We start from the raw sequence: 18263 nt of genomic DNA, 5'->3' as shown, positions 1-18263 counted from the left end.
CTCCTTAACCAGGTTCCTGCTGGCACTTCCCTCCTCCAGCTGTGCTGCTCATCCCCTGCTTGCTCCTGTTGTCCTCCAGCAAGATCAGACAGCAAAGAGCAGCACCTCCAGGAAAAGCTAAGAAAGAGAAGGCCAACACTCAAAAAGAGAAGGCTAAAGCTCTCTTGGCTGCTCCCCTGCCGCCTCCCCACCCACCTCACATGAACAGTGCAGGAAGATGATGGCTCTTGCACTTCCCCAGTCTTTGAGAAAGCACTTAGAGATTATGCTGCTGTTGCTGATGCACTTGTCAAAAATGAGATGGAGGAGCACTGTATCCTGGAGAGGGCTGTGGCAGAGCCTTCAGCTGAAGCAACGTCAGAGCACTGAGCAGCACAAACTCACCAACCAAGCTTTGACATCTACACCAGAGGTCAGAAGATGGGTGTCTGACACCAAGCATGTGCTTCAGGCTACTGAGACACGAAAAACGACTCTGAAACCAAGCTGCACTTTCCTAAGGATTTTTTGGTGTTAACTGGCTTTTAAGAGCAATGAAATGCTGCACAATAAATCAGGCTGTCCAAAGGTCCATGCATTGGAAACCAGGCAGCAGAGGCCAAGTTGCCCTGTGTTCTAAGTCACCTGGGGAGCACCCCCTTTCCTATCTCATCACCGCCTGAGCCATGAGGCCATCACTCACTCCGACAGACTGCTACAGAGACAAACGACATCCTTCACCACACCACTGCTGACTGATTCCAAGAGCAAACACACCACTGCCTTAGCTGGTTTAGGAAGTGAGAATGACTTCATCTTCCTGACTGCCAGCCCAAGGACTGCGAGCAGCACCACCAACTCCGGGCAGCTGAGTGTCCCCAAGCTGCTGCTTCCTGGGCTGAGGGAAAGGGGTGCAGGGAACTCACTTGTCTGAGCCATCCTTCATGTGGACTTTGGCATAAAGGACATCCATCATGGCAGGATCATCGTTCATGTACTCCACTCCAGCCACCTCCACAGTCAGGGGTTTGCCTCCCGTAATATGGCTAAAAGGGAAGAAAAAGCACAACTGTTTAGAAATCTGTGTAGCATTCCTCCTGCCTAACTTCTAAAGCTCAAAAAGCTACGGCTGCTATTGTCTCATCATCTCGGGGAATGCCATAAAAACATTTAAATTCATGCATTCACTGTTTCAGCCATGTGGTTAAGTCAACCTGTCAGTAATCACAGGCCATCTCAAAGCAGCAATCTCTATTTACTTTTTGCCAAAGCTATCAGCAGTCAAATATTGTAACCCTTCATTCCAGAGAAGCTGCTGCACTCCCTGCAAAGAGAGCAACTGTGACACACAAAGCCTCCAGTTCATTGATTTTCACTGGCAAAAGCACTTGATGCAGAATGCAGTTTTAAGTACATTTCAACATCCACTTGCAAACACTGGAAGTAAATAGAGCTGCTTTAAAAACAGCTACTCCGGCAGGCAGGCGAAACCTAAAATGCATGCAGGATATAATATGCACTCCCACACCTAGCAGCACACTGGGAAGCCTATCTGCTCCCAAACACCTCCTTGCTCTCTAGGAGCACATCACAGGGAGGCAGGTGCCAGAGCAAGTGCTGCTGCCTCATTCAGTGCTGAGGTCTTGCAGGCAGAAGGAATGACCACGAGTTAAGAGGGAGCATGACTTTGCTCTCTGATCTTGCTTGCCTGCCCGAGAGGTTCCCAGTAATGCTTCCCAGGTGGAACAGGGGAGTGTGATTTCCTCTCCCAGTATGATTACTGGGAGGAAAACAGCATGAGTAAGACTACAAGCATTTGAGGCTGAGTATCCAAAAATGGTACAAAAAGGGCAAAGTGACTTGCAGACAGCATCACCTGCATTTAGTAAAAGTACACAAATGCTAACAAAGGTCCATGTGGGCGGAAGGCAGCCTGAACTGATTTTAAATGTCTATTTATTTGGCTAGCTCGGGAAATAACCTGTTAACACATTCAAGTGTTGACTCTTCCTCCAAAGGAAGTGCAGAGTCAAGATTTTCTGTCTCAGCTCAACTTGCTCCAGAGGAGGGCGGCACTCCTCATATACCATGGGCAGCCCCTCCTGGAAATGCCTGCACTTCTGTACAGCAGTTGAAAAAAGGGGGCCTTCCTTTTAGAGGAGGAAAGAATTTTGGCCAAGCACTGATTCCCACAGGTGTCAGCTGGCACAGCGTGGCTAATTCCTCACGCACCAGGGTAGAAAATAAAGAAATACAAATCAAGAATCCGTGTCCTCTGCGCGAAGGCGCTGCAGAAATAAATAAATAAAAGACACACAGCAGCCCCTCAGGCCATCTCCAATTTCTAAGCTGTACAGAGATAAGCTAATTATGGTGTCATTCAACCACATGTACTGTTCTAGCTGTAATATCTGCAGTTCCGTGTTAACAGGCGGTGAGAAAGCCCCAGTCCCGGAGCACCGCTGAACGGGTTCAGAGTGATGACTCACACAGCTCACACTGCCTTCCCTGCACCCAGAAATGCATGTCAAGGACACCTCAGTGAGGCAGGAGGGAGCAGCGGGCTGGAGCACCACTGGAAGCAATGCGGGTTGTGGTTTCCTGGTGATTTCTGCTGCTCCTACTCAAAACGTTCAGCCTCCTAAGTTTCTGGAGTTCAGACACACGGTTCAGACACACTGAACAGTGAGGCTGCACTCCTCACCATTCCTCAAAGCCAGCTTGCTTCTCTGCCCCCACATGTGCCCTTGGTGATGACACCCCTTTGCAGCACTTACTCTACAAAGTCCTCCTTGCATTGCTGCAGGAGGTCACACGCTCTCTGGATCTCCTGTTCGTTCAGCAGTACCAGTGTCCCCAGAGTCAGGTGGAGCTTTGCAGGGTTCTGGAACAGGCTGCTGCTGACCCCGTGATCCTGCAAATCAATCACAGCATCTCATCTCAGGCACACACACATACCTCTATCAGAGGGATCCACACAACAGGGAACAAGCAGCAAGCCACTAGCATCACACCTTTCAACTCTGGGCAAGTTGCTAGAGTCTCAAAGCTAAAACAAGAGGAAATCACGCAGACTTTGGGAGCGAGGCAGAGCCCAGCACCGTGTGCCTTTGCAGGAAGGCCCAAAGGCACATCAGGGCTCGTTAAGGCAGGCTCCAGTCAGAGAGACCTCCAGGACTGTCAAGAGCAGTGACTGCCACCAGCCACAGACCCAGCACAAATCAGTGCAGGGTTAGAACTTGAATGAAGCATGTTCTCTGCACAATAAAGCTGGAGCCAGCTGCAGTGGCAAGCTCTAAAAAGCCTCTAAATCCTGTCTAAACACAGGTTGCACCTCACAACACTAGCACAGTCCATACCAGCTCTGCTAATTACATTTTTCTCATTCCCAGGTGCCCTATAGTTTGCTGAGATGAATTAAGTTTAAATTCCCTCTAAAAGAAGAGCTATGTGTTGTTGCTGGGGAAGAACTGTTCCCAGGTGGAGCAGTGCTTACACTCAGCTTTAAGGAACATGCTCTTCTGTTCTCAGATGTTCAAAAAAATACCTCGAGGATGGTTAACACACCCATATTAAAACAATTATTTCCATTTAGTGGCCACTTCCCATCAGCACGTTAACTAACCTTCTCTTTAAGCTCCAGAAGAATCCAACACCACCCACTACACCACTGAAGCATTTGTGCATCCGAAAATAAAAGCCCACTGACTGCGAGTGACAGCTTTGAAGTTTCTAACCGAGCTTCAGAGTTTGAAATAAAACCTCTCCGACATTTAAACACGGCATCCCTCAGCTGGTGTAATGCCTCACATCTCATCGGGCATTGTTCACGCTGTGGCAGCACCCATATCCTTGCTGACAGCAGCACTTACAAGCTGGGCTAGATGAGCAAAGCTCGGCGTCCCCAGCTGACGGAGCACATACCTGCCTTCGCCTTGCTAATTGCTTTATTGCTGGCTGAGACCCCAAATCCTGCTGGTGGCAAAGCATGCTGCGAGCCTCAGCACCACGCAGCAGCCTACAACGAGCACAGATGAATTATATTAGGCATGGCCCGTGCATAGGACAGGAAAGGTGGATGTCTCCGTTTCACTCCTTCCCAGAGGGAAGGCAGCAAAAGCCTTTTTGCTCCCTTTCACTCAGACTGTTGTCAGCGTGCAGGACCAGACAATTCCTTTCCATCAGTGTTTCTTTTAATGGTACCAGTAGCCAGGGGATATCTGGCCCATCACAAAACAACAGCTCAGTAACAGCAACCAGGAGAAAGCTTGACTGACTCTTGACAGAGACAACCTGACAGCTGACATCACTTGCACAGCACATGCAAGTGATGAAGACTGCACAGTAGAGTAGTTCACAGGTCAGAAAGCAAAACCTCTACCCTTGTTTTCTGGGACAGGGACTGCCCTGCCCCAGCACAGTTTGTGCTGTAAATGTCGACCTGCCCCAAAAGGAGCCTTTTCCCAGCACCTGAGTGGGGGCTGACAGCTGACAAAGTGCTGGCACCTCCACACACCACCCTGCCGGAACAGTCAGCAGGGCAGAGTGAACAGGTCAAGACCCAGATAAACCTCCTGGTTTACCCCTGGTGTTTCAGGCAGCTCTGAAATCCCCACGTACAGCCCTTCCACAGGCCAGCAGATCCCACCTCCCCCATTGTGTGAGCAGGATGCTGCATTTGAAGCAGCTCTCTCTGGGGCAGGCAATGCTTCTGCAGGCATCTTAGCAGCCCTTCCAGGTTGGGTACAGCTCAGTGAAACACAAAAGGGCTTGAACCCACTTACTCCAGTCCCAGATTACACTATGCTTTAGGAACTGCTACATCCAGTGGGACCTAAGGGTGGCTGGACTGGATGATCCTAAAGGTCTTTTCCAACCTTTGTGATTCTGTGATTCTAAGGCATGCTTCCTGAGTGCCTCATGGTGACAAGCTACTCCAGCACCAGTTTCCTCCCCTGGACTGTGGCAGGTGAGCGCTCCACACTCACAGCAAGGAGCAGAATGGAAAGCACAGCACCAGAGTGGTGAGGACAAGCAGCAGGGAATCCCCTGTATTTGATGGGGAATCTGAAAGCCGTGTGTTTTCAGGGACTTGCTGGCAGATACAAACACATACAGCAGACCCTACTGTTCCTCTCAAAAATTCACCACTCAAACCACCTAAGGATGCACTGAGAGGCTGGAAGAACATTCCCTGTACGCATCATCTGAGTGTGATTGCCCATTTTAGCTTGTGCCACTCTCTCAGACACCAAATTGTCATGGTCACAAAAAACAACTCACTTCAATGCACGTAGCTTAAAAAAATCCCCTTTTTTTTTAATTAGATCTCCCTCTCACTGCTTAGACCCCTACCTTTGTTCTCCCTCTTTGGATGGAACAAGGGAAGAGTTTTATTAGGAGCCTTCATCTCTCTGCAAAGTCTGAGCACATTGTTCCTATAAATCTAAGGCACTTAAGCAAAGAAACCAAAGACCACAGCACAGCTTTCTGCGTGACAAGGCAAAGGATCACACTGCTTAGCTCTTCCTCCCTGGCTGCATCCTTTCTGCTGCCTTAAGAGCTTCCAATATTTGCAGACAGCTTTCTGTTTTTCTCCCTAATAGCAGGATACTGCATGCCAGCTACGTGCCCTCTCCCACCCCAACCCACAAACAAAGAAGCGAGCCAGAAAAACAGCATTTCCTGAACTGACTGAAGAACTGCAAGCTGAAAAACCCCTCCCATTTTCTGTCCCTTCCACTGTGAGATGTAATACCTCATTAACAACGTTTGATATTTACAGGTTGGCATTTATTACAGCAATCGTATTTCTCTTCCATGCTACATCTGCAGCCTGTTAAGCCTGCAAATGCTGTGTTTGCAGAGCTCTGAAAGCCCAACAATGATTTTTCACAGCAATTTCACTGCTGAACCTAAACCTTTCCCTTACCCACCTGCAACAAACACTTCAGTCCTCCTCACTCCAACACCTAGCTGTGCTGGGAGGCTCCCAAGGTCACCCAGACAGCCCAGCTCCCACCGTGCCACACCACTGATGACCCTGGCGGGGTGACCCACCTCTTTATCTCTGTACTAAATCAGCCTCACAAAAGTGTCCCCTCAGCTCTGCCTCTCTGGCTGGCTGCCCTGACAATCTGATAGCACAAACGACACCCAAAGCATTCTGTGTTGCGACACGAGGTTTGTCTCACAGAAAATCTTGAGGATTAAAAAAAAAATAGAGTTAAAAGCATATATCCACGAACATAACCCTATGCTGTAAAATATAAATGAATGGTTGTCATGGCAACTGCTTCAGAGAGAAAAGTCCCTCACAAATGCTCAATGGCCAGAAGAAACCCTCACATTCCCCCCTCTCCACGAGTCTTCCCCTTCCTTGCCACTATTACTGAGGTTCATGCAAATACCAGAGTCTACCTAAAGCTGCAATGCTTTGCACCAGCAAATTGCAACAGGAAGAGAAGCTCACTGCTCCCGTCCCCAAAATCCATTCAGATGTCTCTAAGTACCCTGAGAAATCCCATCGCTTTGAACAAATCTATAAGCTCTCTTATTGCTCTGTGAGGCACAGTTTTGAATTACTGTTTTTCATTACTGATGTGCTTTCCAGCAGACCCTGCTGTGAGATAAAGTGGTATTAGAGTGGCATTACCGGCTGCAGAGTGATTGAGAGACATACAGGGCTGCAATATACTCCTGAACTAACAGGCAGCAATATATCTAGAAGCCTTTTTGCTAATACCAGGAAAAGGAAGGGCAGAGAAATAAAGCTCAGCATATTCCTTGGCTATTCATATGCAAACCTCCAAAAGCCTGCTTCTGACTGTATTTCAGGCTCAAAATGAAAATTCTCAAGCCTCTCAAGAGACATGGGGCACCGAGCAGGGCCAACACAACTCTGCATCCCCAGACCAGGGCACCCTGCACACACGCTGCATGGAGAGCAGGAACCTGAGCCCTCCTGCCTCCACCCACACTGCCAAGCCTTGCTGCAGGGCAGTCCCAGCTGCCACCACCTGGGGAGATTCTCGAAAGTGCCCAGATGACTCAGCAGCAGCAAAACGCAGAGGATGCTGTGTGCTCTCAGAGACAGTGCTGCTGCTGGAATGAGGAGCCACGGCTGGGTGCTGGTTCTGAGCACCGTTCAAGCCAGAGGTTCCAGCCTGCAGGCTCCCTAACTGTGGAGCAGGGCTTTGCAGGATGCTGTGCTGCCCAAACAAAGAGGCTGCAGGAGAAACAGAAAATCAGAGAAGACAAGGCTAGCCTGGTCTCAGCACTTCTCTGACCAAACCTGAGCTTCTGCAGCCACGGACGACAAGCAGGCACAAGAAGGTTTGCAGGTGCTCCCGGACAGCTCCTTCGGAGTGTGACTGACAACACTGGGGAAAGCACCAGGATAAATCTATGAAATCGTTTCCAAGTGGATGGCAGGCAAGTGGTATGATGCAAACTGATAGTTAAGAGCGAGCAGGAGGCAAAATGATACAACATGGGCAGATCAGGAGGGGTGTGGAGAACAAGGCAGGTCACCAGCAGACGGTGGGTTGATGGAGGGCTGCAGAGATGCAACCAAGACAACAGGCAAGAAAAATACATGCGTTGTAAGGAGAGGAGCAGGCTCAGGTGAGGCCTGCATGGGGCAGGAATGAAGACACAGGATGAGCGTGTGGATGATGGCATTTGTTGCAGATGAATAGAAGAGGCTGCATCATAGAGACGTTGCACTGAAAAGATTTGCATAATACCGAGCAGCCAGGAAGCCAGAACTGAGCAAGGTTTTGCTCACCACAGAGAGAGACAGGACCTGCTGGCAGACAACCAGAGGTGGAAGATCAGATAAGCAGAGTCCAAGGCTGAAAGCAGAACAGGGCCAGCTGTATCTGAAAGGACTGCTGGGTCAAGGAAGATCAAGCAGAAGAACTTTTAGCAGCCATATGCCCCTCTGGCAAGGGACAAAGGGCAAGAGAAACACCGGGGTGAATGCAGTGGTTTTTAGTCCAGGGCTGAAGGCATGAGCAGACACTGCCAGAGCCCATGCTGAAGTGAACAGTTCACACAAAAAATGCCTCTCTCCGTAACTTGGTGACCCCCACAAGCATTGAAACAACCAACAGGGGGAGCCAGGAGACCACTGACACCAACTCGAGGGCTGGCTCACTCTGTCCCCAGTCTGATGTTTCCATTCCCCTACCTTCAGGGCTTTTATTTACTAAAGAGAAGCTTTAATACAGGGGTAGTTAATGCTGGACTGAAGATTGAGACGGCGATCCCTCCTAGCCTGAAGAATGGGTACTCAAGCCATTGCACTCGTTGCCAGCTCCTGTATCTATTGGTCAATACCATTTGTACTTGACATTAGGTGGCAATCTGAGTGATAGAAACCTCCTAAAAATGTCAGAGAAATAAGAAGCTGGGTGGAGAAGAGGGGCTTAAATCAGGATTGCCTGGAGAAACAAGACTGCAAAGCCAGCCCAGTTGTGCTGTTAGAGATGGGACAATTAGTGTACAAGCAATGATAAAAAATCTTCCCCAGACATCAGGTAATTCACACACAAGGCCTAAAGACACAGGAAAACCATACTTCTCAAGCTCTGCAATTAGGAAAGTTACTCTTTTCCCTTTGAAAGACATAAGAAGCAGTAATGGATATAACAGTAAAAATATCAGCCCACAAACCCAGCTGCATGCATGCAATCTAACCTTCAGCTCCTGCAAAGGGGAACTCATTCCTGTTGCCTAGAGATGTCCTCCCAGCAGACTCAGGGGACGTGACAATTTAATAAGTGTTCCCTTTTCCCAGGCTGGCCCTAAGCACCAAGATACCATTTCTGTCAAAGCAGAAGCAAACTAAAATACAGCAGGGAATGCTCTACTTTCACTTCATCCCATCCCTGTTTTCACTACGCCTAGCTGTTTCCTGCTGCTCTCGGTGCTCTCAGATCTGAAGGCAAGTAGGAGGGACTGTCAGCACCACTCTCATGGGGAGGAAGGGAAGTGATTAGATTAGCAGGATGGCGTGTGCTACCGAGTCATTTCCTGACACCCATCCTCATTCACTGTCAGTAACAGAAAGAAAAGTGAAATAGAAGCAGCAGCAAACTTGTGAATCTTGTTTCACAGAAATGTAGAAAGGTCTGTTACATTATTTAGAAGCTTTCCTGTTAATAACAACAAAAAGAACAAAAAAACCCACAAAAAAAACCCAGAAGAAACAACCTCCATACAAAATATTTTTCTGCAAATTGACTAAGCCATCCTGCATCCCAGAAGGTTTCCCAGTGAACTCCTAGCAGGTCCACCAAGTTCAGCAGAAGGCCTGTTAGAAATAGGCTGCTAGGAAAGGAAACAAAGAACAAAGCCTCAGAGGTAAAAGGCAAAAAGTCCCTCACTGAATGAGACTCTGCAGGAGGGGTTTCCTCCGGCTGGAGCTCTTGCACGGATGCTTACCTGACAGCATTTCTCCAGCACCTCCTCCTTGAACTGCAGGAACTTCTCCTGGATGACAGGCTGGTTGAGAGCGAAGGACAGGAAGTGCGTGAAGGGCTGCTTCTTACGGAAGCTGTCGAGGAGAACATCAATGCGTGTCCGGGCCGAGATGACCCCGCTGCGCTGCTGTCCTGTAATCACTGCAAGGAAACAAAGCAACGCCCATCTACTTCTCACGGTGCCACACTGAGACTGCTGACCCCCATGCAAAATAAACAGTAACAAGGGATCGTGATTTTGCATTACACTTATCCTCTCGATTCTGGTGGATGCTGTGGAGGTAAGCACATTTCACCAGCTGCCAGAAAGGAATTAGAAAAACCTGCATGCCAGCACCTCTCTACTGTCATCCCAGAACCCACTGAACAAGTGGCAGGAATTAAAACTCCCAGCCACGCACAGAAAAATCCTGCCAGACTGCCTGCTTGACTTAAAATGCCTGGCACGGCTGTACTTTCCTCTGCAAAGGCAGGATGATGCCATCAAAAGTATCCCTCCACTCACAAGAAAGCTGCCTGTGTGTGTCTGAAAAACAATAGCAAAGAGTCACTCACTTCAGTGGCTCTTCAGATTTCTAGAGCAATATTTTATGTTTTCATAAAGGCAGTCTCTTAGTCGAAGCACCAAAGGAAATCTACAAAAGGATGGCCTGTATTGTTTGTGTATGCACCAAATAGAGCACACTTGAGCTTGAAAGGAAAGAACTGCAAAGAGCGGGATTTTCTTGGCTTCCTATTATTACACGTTTTCAATATCTCTCAGCCTTCCTAACAGTTCTTCAGAGTTCTCAGGAAGAAGTCAAGGCTCACTTACTGAGAAGTGCCACCACATTCCTGCACAGTAGGACAGCTGGGTCCTCTGTCAGCTAATCCTCCTTGTCCTGTCATGAACGTAACTCTACGCCACGCAACAAGAGCCCTCTGGATTCCCACTTAGGCAGAAACCTGGTGAGCAACACCTCCTGTCTTGTTAAGACACTGCAAGTGATGAGAAGGAACATACGGTACAAGGATGCCTGCTCTCACTATGAGGACTGACTAACAGCACCAGAAAGGCAGCAATGTCATCAAAACACTGCTTGTATTAAAGAACATGATGAAGTTTATTGCATGTCTAAGTAGGCAATGCCTACTTAAAATTCTTTCTAGATGTGTATTGAGAGTCCTTATTAATGGACACAGTCATAATTACAACAAAAAAAGCACATTTGGGTATATAGGCAAGGAAAAAAAAAGCTCAAAAGAAAAGGGAGGTGATTTTCCCAGGGCAGTGAAGAGTCAGGGCCAGAAGAAGGAGTTTCCTCTCCCCACTCAAATCACAACCGTGGAAGAGCCAGTGAAAGAACACTCACCAATTTCTCCTTCCACTCCAGGCTTGGGAATGCTGATGGAGGTTCGAGTCTCTGTTTCTATTCTCTTCTTCGTTTCTCCTTTCTTCCCTATTATGTACCTGGAGGCATAAAAGCAGAACAGCACAGCATCGCTGGACCACTGTCCATCAGGGACCACACCCCAACTGCCCCAGTGGCTCCCCTGACATGCGACATACCCATGCCAGAGGGACACATGCAGCCAGCTCAGGATGCAGATGTGGGCCAGGTCCAGTGGCTGCCATTAGCCTTTGGCCACGAGATGATAGACAGTGGCTCACAATTTGCTTCAGCCATGGCACACCAGCATTGTCATTTTTCCCCCCATCACTCCAGAAGAAGAACTAACAACACTTTTCATGGTCAGTGTTTTGCTCAGGGTAATCATTTGCCAGCATCCAAAAAACAACAGAATCTTTTCCTCTCTACAGTTCAGTAAATCTATTTAACCCATAAAACCATCAAAACTAAAGGGATAAAGCTTTGAACGTGGCAGGTTTCCCAGTGAGCATCAGATCTGAGTCAACAGTCAGTTCCAGGTGTGTGTGCTTTCTCTCAAAGCTTTCACAAGTCCCCTGGCAGGCTGCTCACCCCAGTTCCTCCTCCCTTTCTTCCACCCTCGCCGACACTTTCATGTTCAAGGGAAGAGATGCTCAAACACTCTCCTACCAGCCAGAAAGCACCACCTGCTGTCTCTGTCACAGCAAAGACCAGGAGTCTAGCGTGGCACAACTGCACCAGAAAGGCATTGCCAGTTTTCCTCTCCCAAACGCAAGACAGACACATAACAGAATGTTTCAGAGATCTGTCACTTATCCTGACCCTCCCCCCACCCCCCTTTCCCCAAGAAAAAACACATTCTGCACAGAAACACTTCCCCAGACAAAGGAAACTCCCAGAAAACAGAATCCCAAAGGCTCACTTGTATAAGGGGCTGGGAACCTCCACTCTGCACTGGAAGCCTTTCTCAGTCTCTTCCACCACAAAGGTATCGCACGGTTCGTCCGCACAGTCACTGGGCCCTACCAGGAAAAGCAGAGCTGTATTTAGGACAACATTCTCACAGCCTTCCCCTGAGGTCAAAGAAAGCAACAGAAACTCCTCTCTGCTGCAACTAACTGCTTTTTATTTCACCTTATACCAGCTTCAAAAAAACATGACTGCTTCCAAATCTGCCTGGCTGGGAGGTGTGCAGAGCCTGTACTCAGAGCCTGGGCTTTATCCTGGCTGCAATCTGTGTAACAACTTGGTGGGAATACCCTCCTCCAAGTTTTGCTCTGCTCTCCAACAACACAGAGACACTGGAGCAGGAACTGACAAATCACAGAAGAATAAAAAGAAAAGGTGAGGACAGATTCAGTTCAAGGGTGCAGAGATTTGTGCCTATCAGTATCTAATACGCTTTCCAGAAAGAGGTGGGAGATTCTCTGTACTTCCCCAAAAATACAGGGATAGATCTGGGTAGCAGGCAGCTTACAACAGCTTTGCTCAATGCACTGAAAGGCAGAGTGGAAAGGAGAAACACCATGGCCACAGTTCACTCTGAAAGATAACAGAGGGACTTCTCTCTACTTACATCTCACGCAGAACTACAACAAGCATTCAGGCAGAATGACAACATAAAGCGAAGCAGAACCCATGAAAACCAGATCTACAGAGCCAAAGCATGTCTTTACTAGAGATCATAGCCAGCAAAAGTGATCAACAGCCAGCAACAGTCAACCAAGCCCATGCTGGGTAACCAGGGCTACATCCACCCTTTGGTCAGGCATATCATCCCTCTGATGACCAACACGAAGTGTTTTTTTCCCGCTCTCCACATCTCATTCCACCACACAGACCCTCATGCACACATGCACCAGAGGTGACACCAAGTATCAGCTCTGTCACCATGACACTGCAGTGACCCCTCGTGCAGCACCACACCTGTGTAGAAGTCTTCCTCCTCCTCCTCTTGCTGCTGGACCTGCTCACGGATGAGGTTCTTCCTGTACACTCGTCCACCAATCCTGACCAGGGTGGGCCGTAGCACATCCATCACACTGCTCATCCAAGCACAGTGAGCTGCAAAAATACAGGCAGCTGTGTGAGGGCAGATGAGCCCTGAGGGTTACCTCTGAGCTCCTCAAACTCTGCTAACCTTCTGCAGCTGTGGTGAGGGCAGACAAGCCTTGAAGGGTATCCCTGAGCTCCTCAAACTCTGCTAACCTTCTGCAGCTCTGAGAGGGCAGTGACCCAACCACCCCCACATGTCCTTTTGCATAGAATCACTGCGGTTGGAGAAGACCACTAAGGTCCTCTCATTCAACCACCACGTCCACGTCCCTCAGCACCACAGCTCTGCAACACCTCCAGGGACAGCGGCTCCCACACCTCCCTGGGCAGCCTGTGCCACTGCATCACTGCTCTTTCTGAGGAGAAATATGTCCTAACATCCAACCTGAACCTCGCTGGCACGACCTGAGGCCGTCACCTCTAACCCTCTCGCTGTTACCTGTGTTTAACAGAACAACACAACGACTTTGAGACAAACGTAGGGAGCGCTGAGCGGTATTCTGGACACGGACACCAACTCGCCGTTGCCAAGGTTACCGCCACACCGGAAGTCGGACGAGGACACGCGCGGCGCGCGCCCGCCCTCCCGGCCCAGCATGCACCGCGAACGCGATCACGCTCGCCGCCTGCGCCAAGCGGTGCGGGCGCCCAGGTGAGGCCCGGAGCGGGCCGACGCGCCCCACAGCGGGAGGAGTGCTGAGAGGGGGCGGGCGGCGAGAGGGAGGACACTTGACCGGGAGGGAGCGGGGCACCGGCGGCGGGAACCGCACTCACCGGGAAGCGGCTCGCTACGGAAGCCAGGGAGGGGCCGCAGCGAGGGCGCATGCTCGGCAGTTGGGGTGGGGGTGGGAGGGCGCGCAGGCGCAGTGCTGACGCGGAAGCAGGTGTGGGCAGGGGGCGTGGCGGCGCGTGCGCGGTGCCGGTAACCGGTCCCCACAGAGAAAATGGCGGTCATCGTGCGCCCCCTTACGCCCTGCTCCGGTGTGTCACCGCTCTCGCGGTAGTTTCTCCCGGCTGCCCAGTGTGGTGTGACCTATCAAAAGCCTGTTGAGCACAAATGCCTGAAATAGGCAGGGAAGTGCTCTTTAAGTGGCGTGCGCTGGGGTGTGAGAGCTGTTCGCGGCCTGCTGCCTGCTGCTTGCTGCTCCCTGTGGCCTGTGGGCACCTGGGATGAGGCTTCCAGCTCAGTTTGTACCCGTTAAGCACTGACGTCTTCGGCCCCGAATTCCCACGGAGCTGCCCTTCCTAACTGCACTCTCCTTCCTCCCTTCCTTGGCCGCAGGTTGGGACGGAGTGAAATGGCTGCCTCCTCCTCATCCTCTTCGGCTGGCGGGGTCAGCGGCAGCTCTGTGACAGGATCTGGTTTCAGCGTCTCAGACCTGGCACCGCCCCGAAAGGCCCTCTTCACCTACCCCAAGGGAGCCGGCGAGATGCTGGAAGGTGATTGAGCTGGCTGACTACTGCACTTCCTCCTTCCCCACGAGCATGGGATCCCAAGGCCCTCTCAGACTTGGGCAGGCAGAGGCGAGAGGGCAGGAGGAAGGAAGCTCCAGGGCTGGAGCTGGTTGGAGTGCCTTTTCCCATGGCCTGCCTCATGGCTCCGGCTCTCCCTGCCTCCAGTCACTTGTGAGGAAGTGACTTTTCTTGCAGTCACCTCAGGTTTAAGTCCGTGACAGTGCTTCAGACAAGGAAGTGATCCACCTGAAAGGGAACATGACAGCATTAATTGCTCATTGTTAGCTGGTCCTTTGAAGTCAAGCAGTAATTACTGTAAAGATAGCTGAGGCAGGAATATTTTTCTTGGCAAAACGCATTCTGGGGTTGGATTGGACTGGGCTAGTAGAGGAGGCAGCCTGTGTCCCTGCTAGCCAGGAAATGCGAGGCTTGTTTTGGCTCTCAACCCAGGCTGAGACCTTGCTGTAGTGGTCTGCGTGAGCAGCATGAAGGGATGATAAGGACCCTTGACCCAGCTGGAGGCATGCCTCCTGCTCTCTGGCACAAATTCAGCAGTGAATTGGGACTACTGACTCCTGGAGTCTGAGCACGTTCCCACTCCAGTGTTCTGCAGGGCCATATTAGCTGGCCTTTGGCTCAGACAAGCCTGGGTTTCCCTAGGTATGGACATGACATGGCAGCACAGGGCAGCTGGGAACTGAGCTCTGTGTTGTAATCGCTGTTTTTATTACACATTAGAGTCCGTGTGCCAGTCTATTGAAGTAATCATGACTAAAGAGTTGTTCATAGAATCTAATGACTCCTCAAAACAAATTAAACTAATGAAGCACTTCACATTAGCAAATAGACAGGCAACTGTTCTTCCTGAGAGCTGCTCAGGCTGGGTGGCCAGGCTGGAGGCAAATGGGGAATGAGAGGAGAGGGAAGGCAGTTGTCTCCCACAGAGATAATGAAAGTGAGCAGCACCTTTTCCTCCTCAAAAACCCCTGCTAACCAACTGATTTTTATTGCCATCGTAACTGACTCACTTGTTTTTAAATGAATCCTTTTTGGAGACGGAAGTGGCATAAGCCGCCTTAGTCCAGGACACACAGTTAGCTCTGTTCCAGGTTGCTTTCAGCTTGTCAGACACGTGATGTGAAATCCCTTGTGCCGGGTTACGGTCTAAGCCCGTGGGAAATCATGAAGCATTATAAGGATGCAAGTGTCTGAGCCTCAAGGGAGTCAGAGACTGTCATAATATTTGTTAGCTTCTCCGTAGCTTAGCTTAGCTTCTATTTAAAAGCAGACTAAAATTACTTGACTGGGTCTGGGGGGGATGTAACAGTATTTGTGGACCTGCAGCCTTACTGAGTGCGAAACCCCTGTGCCAACCTGACAGTGCTCTGGAAGCTCTTCAACTGACTTAAAACCAAAATGCCACGGCAGAATGTGATCCTTCGCATGCCCGAGGGAGGCGAGGGCTCAAGTAACGCAGCTCCCTGCAGTTTCCATCAGGTGTGTGCAGCTTGCTGGGCATGCTGCTGGTCATGAGGACAGGTGCTGGGTTTCAGCAGCCCCAAGAAGGGTCACAGCCTGCTGGGAGTCAACGCAGGTCCCTTCCAAGCTGCTGTTTGCAGCAGAGGGGATTTTCTAGCCTGATGTAAATCCGCCCTGAATGGCCGTTCCTGGCCTTTCTCCTGTCTCTTCCAAACCCAGTATGGCTTTATTCAGTGAGGGAGGTGTCAGTGCACTTTGTGTCTGGAGCGATTAAGCTGCTGGCGCATGCAAGCTTCAGTTGCTGGCTTTTTGGTGTTACTCATAAGAACAAAGAGAAAGCTTTGAGTTTCCTTCTGTTCTGCCTCTTGCCTGCCATACCTTCCCCCGCTGCGTGCCGTCCCCATGCCTGTGAGTGGAGCTTCTCGTGGTTCCAAGGGAGCAGAGCTGCCTCCTGCTCTCGGCTTGGCTGCATGAGACTCCCTGCACCAGCACTGTCACCCCCCACACCCCTTGGTAGGATTGGAGCACAGGGCCTAGAAACCAGAGGAGAAAGAGCTGAAACTAGACAGGCAGGGAAACCCACAGCTCAAATCTGACACTGGCCACAGCGCTTGGTTAGGGCTGCTCCATCAGAAAGCTCTCAGAGCAGATGAAACCAGCTCCCTTTTTTTCTGTTTACAGATGGCTCAGAAAGATTTCTCTGCGAGTCTGTCTTCAGCTATCAGGTTGCATCTACATTAAAGCAAGTGAAACACGGTAAGCACATTGTGTTTCAGCTGATGAGGGAAGACGGGGGGGCAAGCACAGCAGAAAGGCTGACATATTGCCAACCACAAAAAAGCAGAGTAGCCTTTTAAGTTTGTGCATTAATGCTGAGTCAGGCTACCAGTGAACCCTATGCAAAGCAAAGGGAACCCACATAGCCCGGGTGGGAACAGGCTGTGCCTTTTGCAGCTTGTTTTTCCATCACCCCGTGCTCAGCTGCCTCCACAGGAGGTGAGGCCGGGAGAGGAGGCTCGGGGCAGGAAACGCCCACAGCCTGATGGTGGCCCAGCACTGACTGCCTCTTTGGCCTCAGGCAAGTCACTTGATGCTGCCTTTGTTTCCCTGCTGAGCCCAGGGACAGCTCTGCCAGGTCAAGAGAGGTTTCCAGAGGTGCCTGGGCCAGGTGCTGAAAGCTGAACGATGGGGTTGACCACACAGCCTCATCTTCAGGCTGCCGGGCAGAGCTCAGCACTGCAGCCCATCTGTTTCTTGAGGGTCACATCCTTTCTGGGCTCCACCTCTCATCAGCTAGAATGGGTACTTCCATGTGTTGTCTCGGCCCGGAGAGGTTTCCTGTTCTCCACCAGTGAGGGCTGCCAGGAAGAGGGCTCAGGGTGTGCAGCAGCTTGCGAGGCCGCGATCCCATGTTTCTGGGCCACAAAGCAAAGCTGAACTTTGGAGCCATTGTTTCTGTAGCTCCGTAGCAGTGCCTGGACTGGCACCCTAACGAGCAGCAGCTCTCCGAACTGGTTTGTGGGAGCCGCCTCCCTGAAGGAAAGGTTTAAAATAAGATCGAGGTCATGGCTGTGTTTGTTTGTTTGTTGGCTCTCAAAATAGCGAGTTGCAGGAGGTGGAGTGAGAGCAACCTCTGCGGCTGCAGTCAGCACAAACTGTGCACGTTCGATGCTAGCAAGCTGGCTCCCAGCAGCCCGTTTCTTTTCTTTTCTGAGAGGCTGCCAAGCCATGAAACTTGTGGTGCAGCCAAGAGAAGAAGGGCTATTCTCATCCCTCCACCACTTCATTGAAAACGGAGCCTGCGTGCCAAGCGCGCAACTGGCTTGAAATAAAGCTGAGAGGAACAAGTTGTCCCAGGGAAGCCCGGGGAGGCAACCTGCCTGTGCTCTGAGCTTGTTTGTCGTTAGCACGCTCTGATTGCAGAGCCTTTCTGCTACGGTCCCCAAGACCGTTGTCAGTGCTGCAGCCAGGGCTGCGTGCAGGCCAGGCTCTGTTTTGCACCATCAATATTAAGGTTAAAGGAAAGAACTCGGTGCTGTTTGCACCTCTGTACATCCCCGTGTTTCCCTGCCAGGACCTGAACAGGGATGGGTAAAGACAGATCCAGCATTGCCCAATCCCCTCTGCTTCCCCGTGCGGTGTGGCAAGCTCCTGTCCGCTCGCACACGTACAGTGGGGGTGCATTCAAATCAGCTCTTGGTGGGGTGGGTCCTGCGCTGCCCTCCCCGCTGACAGCTGGGGATTTACAGCTAATTGCGGCGCCTAATTGCGATGTCGTCGCAAAGCGCGGTTACCTTTGAACTCTGTGCAGATCAACAAGTTGCACGGATGGAAAAACTGGCCGGTCTGGTGGAGGAGCTGGAGGCCGATGAGTGGAGGTACAAGCCAATAGAGCAGCTGCTGGGATTCACTCCTTCCTCGGGCTAAGCGAGTTTGG

General features: G+C 50.6%; 2 protein-coding genes across 4 annotated transcripts in view; one reads left to right on the top strand and one right to left on the bottom strand.

Annotated features, from left to right (window-relative positions):
* The window catches only part of ASCC1 (activating signal cointegrator 1 complex subunit 1), a 23993-nt gene extending 10310 nt beyond the window's left edge, over positions 1–13683 (bottom strand). The window contains exons 1-7 of one of the 2 annotated variants that reach the window (XM_065747038.1): positions 13667–13683; positions 12764–12879; positions 11760–11859; positions 10820–10917; positions 9430–9608; positions 2757–2893; positions 906–1025 (exon numbers count right to left, since the gene is read on the bottom strand). In XM_065747038.1, coding sequence (XP_065603110.1) covers positions 906–1025; positions 2757–2893; positions 9430–9608; positions 10820–10917; positions 11760–11859; positions 12764–12875 — 746 coding nt within the window. In that variant the 5' untranslated portion in view covers positions 12876–12879; positions 13667–13683. Of the gene's footprint in view, positions 1–905; positions 1026–2756; positions 2894–9429; positions 9609–10819; positions 10918–11759; positions 11860–12763; positions 12899–13666 lie in introns of those variants that run through there. The other variant, XM_065747037.1, reaches the window with a different exon arrangement.
* On the top strand, positions 13478–18263 carry ANAPC16 (anaphase promoting complex subunit 16). Of its 2 annotated transcripts, none has more exons than XM_065747043.1 (4): positions 13478–13544; positions 14175–14332; positions 16508–16582; positions 18138–18263. In XM_065747043.1, the coding sequence occupies exons 1-4, from the start codon at positions 13489–13491 to the stop codon at positions 18251–18253; spliced, it is 405 nt and encodes a 134-aa protein (XP_065603115.1). In that variant the 5' UTR covers positions 13478–13488; the 3' UTR covers positions 18254–18263. The 2 variants fall into 2 exon arrangements, with proteins under 2 accessions (XP_065603115.1, XP_065603116.1); XM_065747044.1 differs by lacking the exon at positions 13478–13544 and adding an exon at positions 13745–13776.

Source organism: Cyrtonyx montezumae, unplaced genomic scaffold, assembly GCF_038088225.1.
Source record: "Cyrtonyx montezumae isolate F1298 unplaced genomic scaffold, pur_monq_1.0 scaffold_4, whole genome shotgun sequence".
NCBI classification, from domain to species: Eukaryota; Metazoa; Chordata; class Aves; order Galliformes; family Odontophoridae; genus Cyrtonyx; species Cyrtonyx montezumae.
Note: the sequence above shows the minus strand (reverse complement) of the source record. Positions and strands in the feature narration are given on the sequence as shown.